Source organism: Hippocampus comes, unplaced genomic scaffold (genome assembly GCF_001891065.2).
Source record: "Hippocampus comes isolate QL1 unplaced genomic scaffold, H_comes_QL1_v1.1 scaffold111, whole genome shotgun sequence".
Taxonomy (NCBI): Eukaryota; Metazoa; Chordata; class Actinopteri; order Syngnathiformes; family Syngnathidae; genus Hippocampus; species Hippocampus comes.
The window spans coordinates 2,572,799-2,585,012 of NW_017805698.1; the positions used below are offsets into that span (position 1 = coordinate 2,572,799).

Here is a 12,214-nt window from a genome sequence, read left to right on the forward strand (position 1 = left end):
AACGACCATGTATAGTAAGGCGTTTTTAGTTGAAAAAAACGACCATGTATAGTCAGGCGTTTTTAGCCGATAAAAACGACCATGTATAGAGTAAGGCGTTTTAACCCGAAAAAAAACGACCATGTATAGTCAGGCGTTTTTAGCAAAAAAACGACCAGGTATAGTAAGGCGTTTTTAGCCGAAAAAACGACCATGTTTAATTAGGCGTTTTTAGCCGAAAAAAACGACCATGTAAACTGCAGTAAGGCGTATTGGGCCAAAAATACGACCATGTATAGTAAGGTGTTTTTGTCCAAAACAAAACGACCATGTATAGTCAGGCGTTTTTGGCCGAAAAAAAAAACGACCATGCATAGTAAGGCATTTTGGGAAGAAAAAAATGACCATGTATAGGAAGGTGTTTTTGTCCAAATAAAAAAAAGACCATGTATAGTTAGGCATTTTTGGTCCAAAAATATGACCACGTAGAGTAAGATGTTTTGGGCCAAAAATATGACCATGTGTAGTAAGGCGTTTTGGGACGAAAAAAACGACCACGTATAGGAAGGCGTTTTTGGCCGAAAAAAACGACAATGTTTAGTAAGGCGTTTTGGGCCAAAAATACGACCATATAAAGTTAGGCGTTTTGGGCCGAAAAAAAGGCCACGTATAATAAGGCGTTTTGGGGCGAAAAAAATGACCATGTATAGCAGGCATGTCCAGCTCCGGGCCTGGAGGGCCGCCGTCCTGCCTGTTTTCCATCTCTCTGGGCTACAACACACCTGTTCAGATGATCAGCTCATCAGCCAGCTTTAAAGCAACATTAGAACATTCCTGATTATTTGAATCAGGTGTGTTGCTCCTGGGAGAGCTGGAAAACAGGCAGGACAGCGGCCCTTGAGGACCGACTTTGGACACCCCTGATGTATAGTAAGGTGTTTTGGGCCGAAAAAAACAACCACGTAAACTGCAGTAAGGCGTTTTGGGCCAAAAATACGAACATGTATAGTAAGGTGTTTTGAGCCGAAAAAAACAACCATGTATAGTAAGGCGTTTTTGGCCGGAAAAAAAAACACGACAATGTATAGTAAGGCGTTTTGGGCCGAAAAAAATGACCATGTATAGTGAGGCGGTTTGGGTCGAAAAAAAGGAACATGTATAGTAAGGCGTTTTTGTCCAAAAAAAAAAAAAAAGACCGTATGTCGTAAGGCATTTTTGGCCGAAAAAAATGACCATGTATTGTAAGGCGTTTTGGGCCGAAAAAAACGACCATTTCGTTGACAAGTTACTATATAAGCTACATTCAGCAGAGGCTGACAACCCCGCTTCACAGAAAGTTGATGACAATTTGGCATCGGCTGCAGCTCACCCAAGACTCTAAGACAAGCACAATAGTAAATGGATGGATGTTTAGCTTAGCTTACTTAGATTCTGACATTGTGTTTGCTCATCAGGCAAACATTTTTCATCGATTCCTGGCAAGACAATATGCACCACATTTTCAGCCACCAAACGCGTTATCATCACCGTCCCATAAATACAATCACACTTCCAAACTAATCAGCATCCGTTTGTATGTGTGTGTTTTTGTGTGTGTATGTATGTGTGTGTGTGTGTGTGTGTGTCACGGCCATGTGTTAATGAGCAGCTAAGCTTTTACGCCGGCTACATTAAATCATGACAACGTTTGAGCCTTGTCCACTTCAGGGCCATAAATGTCACAGCAACATTGACAGCGACTCCAGACAAGCAGGCACCAGTGAAGGAATCTGCATGGAAGCTATTTTAAACAGTACTTAAGTGTTTTAATTAAGAAGATCTTACATAATTAATGCAAAATAATAAATCATCCAAATAATATAAAGACAACTTATGATATCAGAATTTACAGACAGTTTCTTTCTTGCAGAAATTAGCCAATTTTACTGGGGCAGCCAGTCTCATATCAGGGAGCCAACCTTCCCTCATCCTGCTGCAGCAAAGAGTACAGCTTTTGTTACCGTGGCGACCAAAGGCGGAGCTAGGGACAACTGTGAAGCCACATGAAGAAAGCACCGATTCTAATTTCCCCTCCTGGAGGCAATAATTTGTCATTAATCTACACTTGTCAAGTCGTGTGCGGATTCGTGTATGTGGTGCATGAAGCATACACAAATACCTCCCATCGCATTTGCGACTTCACTGAGCATCAACAATGTGCAACTTATCAGAAGCAAACACTCTTCGCGAATGTTATTTTGTGCGATAAAGAAAATTCAATGCAGCTCTACTTACCTTGGCTTTGACATGACGTGGAGACTGTGTCTTGAAAGTGGCCTCGCACTCATCAAAAACCTCACCCACTAAAACATGTTTCCTTTACACCAAAAAGCGCGCGCGCACACACGCACACACACACACAATTCAAATTCACACCCCAAAATTGTTCATACTCAAAACCCAAAAACATATCCAAAACTGCACACACAAAAATATTTTTACAGCCCGAATCTCACACACACTCAAGACCTCTCACACATCAAAAACCTCTTAGACATACCAAATAACTGTCACGTTTGTGAGGTGGTGGTGGACCCCAAAAAGCAGGCAGGAGGGAGGAGCAGGGTGAACTTGACAGATTGTATTTAAACACAGAGAAAACTAAATCCAAAACAAACAAAATCCAAAGTAGCAAACAAAACCATGACTGAAGCAAAAACTAACCATGACTGAAAACAAATATGACAGTAGCAAACACACAAACAAACAAACAAACAATGACCCGACACCGAGTGGTCGTGCCGCGAGTCCTTTTAAAGCAATAACGACATAACGAGCAACAGGTGTGCAGCTGCAGGGGGAGCCCAACAGTGCCACCTGTTGGTCACAAAAAGAATCATGACAATAACTTTTCACACTCACCAAAAATCATCACGCACGCTTCAAACTGACAAGCATCTAAAAATCTCTGTCTCACACACACACACACACACACACACACACACACACACACACGTTACTTGACACACAAAACATCCGAATCTCATCTGGAGTTGTTTAGCCTTTATTAAATAATAATAACATTAAAAAAAAAAAAGACATTTCTCTGTACAAATTCTACAAACAAGAGTTTGCGTTATCTGGCCAGTGCCGTGTGTGTCTATCGAGACAGAGGAGGTAAATACTCTCTCTCACCCCAGAGAGAAAACCGTTGGCCTCCACATATACGTATCCCATCGTTAGTCATCTAAAGTGGGAGAGAGAGACAGCGAGAGAGAAAATGCATGCGCCAAGGCACTTGGAAAGCAGTCCAAAAAACAGGCTTGTTCCATCTTTCTCCACGCACGCCGCCACGACAGACAAAGACAATGGCGACACTTCCGCTTCTGAATAGCTAATTAGGATATTCCCATAGGACAAGCCAAAAGAATTCCTATCTCAATCCTTGCTCGCTACGGTGAAGCAGATGTCCTCCTCATCGCCTGCCAACTTATTTTGCATATGTACCCCCCACCAGTATCTCTCTGGATGTTTACATGCATGGAATCACCCTCATTTGTCCCACGCACGATGCATTTTTCATATTTGGAGGAAATTAAATATCGACCAGCGCCACTAATTTGACCCATAGCTGGTGACCATTGGTGAGAGTAGGAACGTAGATCAACCAGTAAATTGAGAGCTTCGTCTGTTGGCTCAGCTCCTTCTTCCCTATGAAACACCGATACAAAGTCCGCATCACAGCAGACGCTGCACCGATCCGCCTGTCGATCTGTCTAAGTATCTTGGGGTCTTACTGCAAACACAACAAAAGTATTTCCTCAGAGGGAAAACGTGTAAGGCCTTAGACTGGCCATGCCAATCACCTGACCGTAACCCAACAGAGTATGTATTTCACCTCCTGAAGAGTAGACTGAAGGGTTAAACCCCCAGAAGCAACAAGAACTGAAAGAGGCTACAGCAAAGGCCTGGAAAAGCTTTTCAAATGAAGAAACAATCTGGTGAAGTCGCTGGGTCGCAGACTTGAGGTTTTAGGTGGCATTCACTCGGTTTGTTTCATAATGGCCATTCCAATACTTCTGCTTACTTGAAAAGTGGTTGGCCTCAAATAAAAGGTGCTCTGTCCAGAGATGTGGAACACTTCTAGACATAAATATCATCATAGATAAGCTGGACTTCTGAACATTTATCATTTTCATTTTGATTGGAGTCTTCAAAAAAAGTCTTCAGTATGCCACAAAAACAAAGAAATTGACCTTGTTGGTTTCAATACTTATGGGTGGGTCTGTCACTGTTTTAGGGCCTCATCGTATCATTATGTTTTCATGCATGGATAACTGTAAACAATCGCTTTGAAATCTGACATGAAGGACTATCGTTTGCTAAGCTATTGTTCCGTTTCTTTTCAGAAGACGAGGAAGGATTGAATGAGGGTGAAGGCTAATTAGTGACAAATGTTTCTTCTCCCGCATGCAAACATGGCATCATCTCTCTGTCTCTCTCTGTCTTGCAATGAGTGAGCGTCCTCACGTCCATCTGCGTCCCCCCCACCCAGCACTGGCCCTCCATGATGGCTGTCCTCCGATACAGCGGTTTCTGCAATTAGCTTAAGGCTCAATTGTGTGTCCAAGAAGGGATCCGTTCTCTTCCTCCTCGTCCCCTCTTTTTGACGCTCCTTTGCCTGCCGGGGCATCGAACGATCGCCCCTGCGCGGACACGCGGCTCTTTGGCAATCCATAGGTTGCAATAAAAAAAAAAAACATCATTGACATTTAGTTCACACAGTGTCATCATACAGTCTGGGAAAAACAAAAATATACATATACTGTATATATAGTATATAGACAAACTATAGAATCTAAAGCACAACTCCGTAACATGTTAGATTTCCACCTGTTCCCGTTTCACGCCAATGGGAAAATGTGCCAAATTAAGACCAAGGAAATTCCAACACAATGCAAAATAAAGTCGAAAGATGCTTTAAAAACGCAACCTTTCCCTCCAAGCCTAAAACGGAACAAAAACACTCACCATTACTCGTCTATGCCACAGGTTTCACAACGCGCACATCGAGGGTGGATGAAACAAGCCTACGGCAAGCTAATGGACTCTTTAAAACATACAGAACCCATACTGAAAAAGTGACCCCCCCCCCCAAACAAAAAAAATCCCCCAAAAACATTTTCCCTATAAAGTCATGTCTCTTCATTGGATATTTGTTAAAGTTCTTTAGGAGAAAGGCATTCGCTTGATATGTGTTGATTTCAGTGGCCACTTGGAAAGATGTTTACACTTTTAGCTTTCAGCATGCCGTCCGTCTCTTTTGTCAACTCTCCATTGCTGGACTTTGTTTTGTGTCTTCATTTGGTACTAAGGACATGGCGTACCCACTCAGATGGAACGCCACGTCACCGTCGGAAAACCTGCCGTTTCAGGTCTCAATCTTCAGATTGTCGCAGGTGAGGGCGTCCATCTTCTCCGTCGCTTCTTTCCAGTGGGTGATTGTTCAAAGATACATCTGTCAGTCATTTTCATCCCTTCAATCATTCAACAGAAGCAAGCAGGCGCTCTCCTACAGGCGGAGGAGATTTGGGACCGTAGACGCCGAGGTTTACACCCTCAGAGCGAATCGCAGTTCTTCCCGGCACATACATCCTAGCCAAGAAAAAAACAAACAGTACTTCTTTGTCACATTTCTTCATCCGTACTAAACGCGAGTGGCAGAGGGGGCCGCTCTATGGTCTCAGGCTTCCGAGCAGCACCTCTGCTGGTTGATCTTGACCTTGTGCTTGATGCCGTCGTACAGCTCAAAGTTGTAGTTCTCCAGCGTGGTGGAGGAGCGCGACGAGAGGCCGCCGTACGAGCACGTGCAGTAGAGCAGCAGTCCGGCACACACGGCGCCCAGCAGGACGCCCAGTGAGCTCATCACGATGATGGTGAGCAGGATGGGGTCAAGGGTGTACAGCCAGGTGTTGTCCTTGTCCCTTTCGGACACCAGGGTGACGGACGAGGGGTCCGCGTTGGCCGAGGCCGGGGTGGAGAAGGAGGAGGGCCAGCTGGGAAATAAATATTCTGCGGGAGAAGAGAATGCAGGAAAAATAAGATTGCGGAAAGCAACTGTGCAATCAATGGACATTCATTCATTCATAATCAAATGTATTACAATTGGTAAAGAGAAAGTCAAGGAGTCATGAAATTTAATGCACACATATCCAGAAACTTGTTCAACACACTCACTTTTGTATTGGACAAGACTGGATACGTGGGCATTTCATTTCATGAAACCGTGACTGTGGATGCTATGATAAACAATGACTTCTCAGCCATGTTTTGATTGAATTAGTTTGACTTGACAAATCAAACGTTCTTTACTAAGGACAGAACTTAAAGTGCTTGCATTAAGACTAACTATAAATGTGTTTTTCTAAATGTACAGATACAGAGAGTAGGATCGAGAGTATAAATGTATTGTTGCAGAGTACTACTGCAGCCATATAAAAAGTGTGATCATCGTCCGATTGGTTGGTTCGAGAAAAACTTGTTGCAGCCAACGTCGACAGCAAAACGCTTGTCTGTATCTGCGCACATCAATGCATTTAATAATCAGCATCGCTGAGAAGTATGGTGTATTTACTCACAACGTTTAAAGATGTTAAAAAGCACTTCGAGACATCAAACATGATGACGGACAGTTGTGCACAGTTACAAACTATAAGAACAATAATTTATTAAAACTGCAGGCAGAGATGAACAGGTGCTCACAGATTTGCTCCGCAAGTAACATGTTTCTCTGAGTAGTATGCCGGTGTTGTCACATGAGGAAATGGACCGAACTGTCGTGGAGAAATGCCACTTTGTATCACCTGCATCGTATTTCGCAGAAATTAGGTTTGCGGTTAGTTAGCAAGTGAAAAGCAGTTGGCCACCTCAAAGCTGTTTTTAAACTATAATTTCACATGTATCTGGGGCTAAAAAGCCAAGCGTGCAGAGTCTCAGTCACCGACATGCCCGTGCATAGTCAACGAATGGAGTGCCAACAGCTTATGAAATTTCTCCTGTTTCCTCTTTGTAATTTTGCAGTGTGCTTCTTTGACGATCGTGCCATGTTGTTTATGGTTCACAACAGTATGTGGCGCCTCCAAACTGCTTTCTGTAGTTTTTTTCGTTGCAGTGCGAGGGTCATTCGCAAGGTGTGCGGATGTGAGTCGCCAACTGTAATTAGTTTCTTCAGTTGGGGCGCATTTCCTCAGTAGTGAGGATGAAGAATGTGCTCGTATAGCTGAGCTGCCTTGAGCACGAGTTTTTTTTTTTCATCTCCATGCTTGGACTAAGTATCTTTTAATTCGAGCATGGTTCCGACATGGACAATCCAGCCATATAGCTGACAGATACGCACTGTGGCTTGTGAGGGAGAGTCGGTGTGCCTGTCATGAAACAAACACACACTTGCTGTGCTCGGTCACACTCTCACATTCATTTTCTATCCCTCTGTCTTTCAATGTCACTTGTCTTTCTTTCTTGGTGAGGACTCGAGGCAGAGCCGCGGGTGTGTGTCGGCCCGCTCTGCTCTCTGGCTTTGACCTCAAATAGCTTGTATGGCCCCAGGCGGAAAACAGCGCACTTGAAAAGCTCACCTTCATTCATGGAGGGCTTATTGAAGTCAGGATCTTTTCCGAAATCCATCGGCCTGGGATCTGTACGGATACACAAGAGAGCGGCGCTATCATTTTAGCGGCAGGGAGAGTCAGATTGCTAATCATTACACAAGTAACATGGATGCGAGATTCTAAAAACGCAGAGACGAGATTAGATTAGGTGGACTGTGCTCAGTGTGTCGTGGGAATAATAGCAGTCATGATGACCAAACATTAACCAGAATACAGCAAACGAGTTCCATTGTGTGGTAAGCAACATCCTCCATTTTTACAACAAATAACAACACAGCCGGTTGTTGTAAGACAGCAAGAAAGGAGAGACACAGAAAACTGTTTTTAATAAAAAAATATGACTTTTATTATCTTCACACTCACACACCAGCGTATTTGTGAGGCCGCTTTAAAGCTCACTTGTACTTCAATTTTTAGCAAAGTCAAACACAACCTCCAAGACAGAGAAAAAGAAAAGTGTTACAGACTTGCGGCTGACAAATACTCAACCAAGTAGATATTCAAAAGATAACAGATACAGAATGTGAGGTATAAAATAAATATAGAATGAAACAGAGTTTCCATTTCCATCAAACGCAGCGCAGTAAGGTCAGGTATTTTCCCCCTTTAAGACAATATTCAAATGTTTTCTAAAAGAAAAAAAAAGTTTCAAGAGGTAAAAATCTCAGCTCACTACTTTGCCACGAGGTGAAGAAAAGTACGGATGCCAGCAAAAGTCCGCCCTCAAATGACGCGTTTATTGATGGAAATACTTGTAATCCGCCATTCATTTATTCAAACTCAGGATGTGGAGATTTGTATACAATTGCATTTCGGGGGCTTTCTTCAAGTGGGAGAATGAAAATTGATTGCCGCCAAGCAGGAAATCAAAAAGACGTTAATAAAGTCTTGTTAACTGCGCCGAGTGAAAGTGCAGAGTGGTAAACAGAAGAGCACGCTTCCTGACGCCCACTGATGAATGGCTTAGCTCAAGTAGGCGCCCACCACTGCATTATTCACCCTGAGGGACTCCCAATCAATCCCCACTTTTCAGTCATCGTGCGTAACTCATCACTTCAAAAGAAGCCTCTCATATATTCTCATGCAGTCATTTTTTTTTTAAGACATGACTGTCCTGACACAACAACAGAGACATGCCACCTAATTGATAGAAAATAAAACTTTTGAATCAAATGATTTTTTTGCTTTTTCTCTGCCTGCTTATTTAACTCACCTTTTAGAAAAGAAAACAACATTTCCATAACATTTGTGGAATTCAAATCTGTGCAAATCAACTCAGAGATGGGCAACGTATGGCCCACGGGTGGCTTCTGGTATGGGCGATATGTATGCACTCAAAAAAAGTTGGACCACAAAAAAACCCAAATTGGGTCAAAAAGGGACTGATGCAAATTTACGGGTTCTCCGTTTGGGTTATTTCTGACCCAACTGTTTTTAGAGTGCAGTTGTTGCATTCATTTAGCCAACGATCCTAAATGTATGTCTTCATTTTTCAGTCATTTTCTAAATTCACTCTCATTAAATATTTGGTTCATGCATTAAAAATTAAAAAGAAAATAAAAATAGCATATTTTAAATATATATACTGAACATTTAAGAATATTCATTTTATTTATATATATTATCAGATGACATATATATTGTTATATTTGTATATATTTGGCTACAATATATTATATTATACATTAAGGATAGAAATAAATGTAAATAAGAATGAAGTATGATTCAAATAAACAATTTGGAAATATTTTAGCGCATTTTACCAATTTTTTTTAAACCTCATCTGTCAACATGATCAAAATCAACATGATCAGAATATTGTATGTAAGGCCAAAAGAAAATGCAGTTTTGACAAAAAAATATATATCTTGGTTATGGTTTCAACAATCCCAGTAAAGCACAAGTGACATTATTTGGTGGGTCTGACAAATAAAGCATTGCCAGATGCATGATAGGGACTAACTACGCACAAAAACATTTCGATTTGGATCAGTTAAGACATCGAGACCACATGGATGAATCATTTCACTCCAAAAATGTGAACTTTCAATCATGAGTAAAAGGCTCAAAAAGACAGCCCTCCTACCAAAAACATGTTCCGGCTCCAAAATCTTCCCAAATACACATGAACAAAGACTCAAATTACCACTTAACCAAATCAGATGAGACAAAATATTTTTGTACTTTCTCTTTTACGGACCAGTTGTCGTTGCAATGTTCCCGAACTAGCTTCAGGAAGGACTCTATTTAACATATAGTATAGAAATAGGGCTTCAATAATCGCAATACAGTAGTTACAGTAAAATTGAAAAGCGAAGCTGTTCGGACACGCTTTGGGCGACTGTCGAATGCTCGCTAATGATGGCTTTTAAAAGCCCTCAGGCTACCTTCCACCCTGAGCACGCTCCACACAGCGCCGTGGAAGACGATTAAACCTCCCCGCGGCTCCAATTAGTCAAGACAGAATAATAGAATAGGACGAGAACTTTTATCCAGCAAATGGCTGTTTGGCGTTTTGCACTGCAGTGGGCGGCATGAAGAGGAAGAGACCTCGGCTGGTTGAAGAGCCACAAATGCTGACTGCTGTTTTTTTTTTTTTTTTTAAATAAATGCATACAGCTCCATTACCCAATGAGAAATATTAAAGCACTTCACAGTGGTCTGCGGTCAATAAAGGGAAAGATTGATTTAAAACGCACAGAAAAAATGGCAACGCATTTACTAAACCTCACAAAAAAAAAAAAAAAAAAAAAAAAGTTCAACGCAGGGAAGTGAAAACTACGCGGCGAAGGCCACATAAATATGGACCATATATCATTCCTCCATTTGAATTTCAGACCATTATTGATCGGGGCTGCTCGAAGGCTATATTATGTGTAAATCATCAGCGGGTCGATGGAGCAATCTGAAATGATGCAGGCTAACACGGCAGAAAAATCCAAATGACTCACATGCATGTTGAGTCAATCACAAAACAGCATTTTTTTTTCTGAAATTGACTCGCCCAAGCAGGATCCGCAGAGGATGACACGGTGTAAAATCTTGATTTAATGAGCCACATTTAATAGCCGCGGTGTGTTGCTGGAGTGCGAGCGTAGACGGTGTGTGTGTGTGTGTGTGTGTGTCCTTTGCGGCCAGCCTTTTTTATGGGCTTTTGTGTTTCAAACCAGCTGCCCTTTTTCCTTCAGCTTTTTTTTCCTTTCGTCAGTCCAAATCTCAACCTGCTTCCCTGTTAGCCCTCTTCTCCATAAAAAAATGGGGGAGGGAGAGGGGTTACGGAATCTATCTTTAGAAAGCACAAAGAGCAGTTTCTCTTCTGCTTTCATCTCCCTCCATCTCAGAGCCCGTTCTTTGGAGGAAAAGCCATCTCACTTAATGGGGCCCTTCGTCGCCGAGAGATTTTTACCTCTCATTTTCTCTCCTGTGTTTTCGACGGGAAGGATTTGCAGCACGAGGGGGAAAAAGCGGAATAAGAACAAGGAGGGTTTCAATAAAAAGGCCAAGGGATTGAAGCATGAACATAATGATGTGGGGAGGAAACACAACATGAGGTGTTGCGCAGCTGGAAAGTCCTGAAAACCATCCAAACAACTATTGCGGGACATAAATTTCAACATGAACAGAAGGTAAAAAAATAAAAAATAAAAAATCATTCTAGGATAAAAAACACGAATGAAAGACAAGCATTGGCTGTTTCAACCTCTGACATCATCTCAAGCCTTTAAAGGCTTTAATGGATGGACATTCTACTACTTTATTATTCACCTTAGGCACGGAAGGAAAAACTGCATTGTCAAGATTCCTGTTCAGTCAAGCAAAAATAACAACTGTTGCGGCCGCATTTTGACTTTAAAATGAAACGCATCCAAATCAGTGCGAAACTGTGGGCCGTGGGAATATATCAGTGATCAGCACTGTAGAAATGTGACTGAAAATGTCAAAAAGTGATCAAACGCACAAACGCAAACATGAATGGACACTCAAAAATCAAGGTTCTTCAAAAGGAATAAACTTAGGCTGACTCAACCTTTTTGCATCCAACTTTAAAACTGAAACGGTTGTACAGTGAAACTCCTCTACAACGAAATCATGTTTGCAGCAAGAAATTTTTCACAACAGGGGGTTTTTCACTGTAGCAAATTTGATCTCAGATGTAAGCACACACACACCCACACACACAAACGTATGTGTACACACACACACAAACGTTTGTGTACTCTATTTTTATTCCAATAGTACATAAGTATGAGCACACACTTATTTGACACTTCATATTGTCAGTGTAGAAAGAAAAAAAGGGAAAGAAATTGCGAAATTTACGATCAGCATTCACTTTCACTGACATCAATTTCTTGGAAAATGTCTTTTATTTTGCTTGCTCCGTCTTTCATTTTGATCACTTTTACCCCCTCTTCCAGCATCAGAGCTCTTCTTGTCTAAGCTGCTTGACATCCAAATGTCCGTTTTGTAGCCATTTTAGCAATGCAACGTCCATCCTCGTCTGAATCTAACAATAACAAATACTTCCTGGCATGCAATGAACTTTTAAGCCAGCCACGGGATGCTTCGTAGTCCTCGATGGCCATAGT

General features: G+C 41.8%; 1 protein-coding gene across 1 annotated transcript in view; it reads right to left on the reverse strand.

Moving 5' to 3' along the window:
• Positions 1–3,715: 3,715 nt before the first annotated feature.
• The window catches only part of LOC109523356 (neuropilin-2-like), a 90,954-nt gene continuing 82,455 nt past the window's right edge, over positions 3,716–12,214 (reverse strand). The window contains exons 17-18 of the mRNA XM_019882458.1: positions 7,593–7,652; positions 3,716–6,030 (exon numbers count right to left, since the gene is read on the reverse strand). Coding sequence (XP_019738017.1) covers positions 5,702–6,030; positions 7,593–7,652 — 389 coding nt within the window. The 3' untranslated portion in view covers positions 3,716–5,701. The remainder of the gene's footprint in view (positions 6,031–7,592; positions 7,653–12,214) is intronic.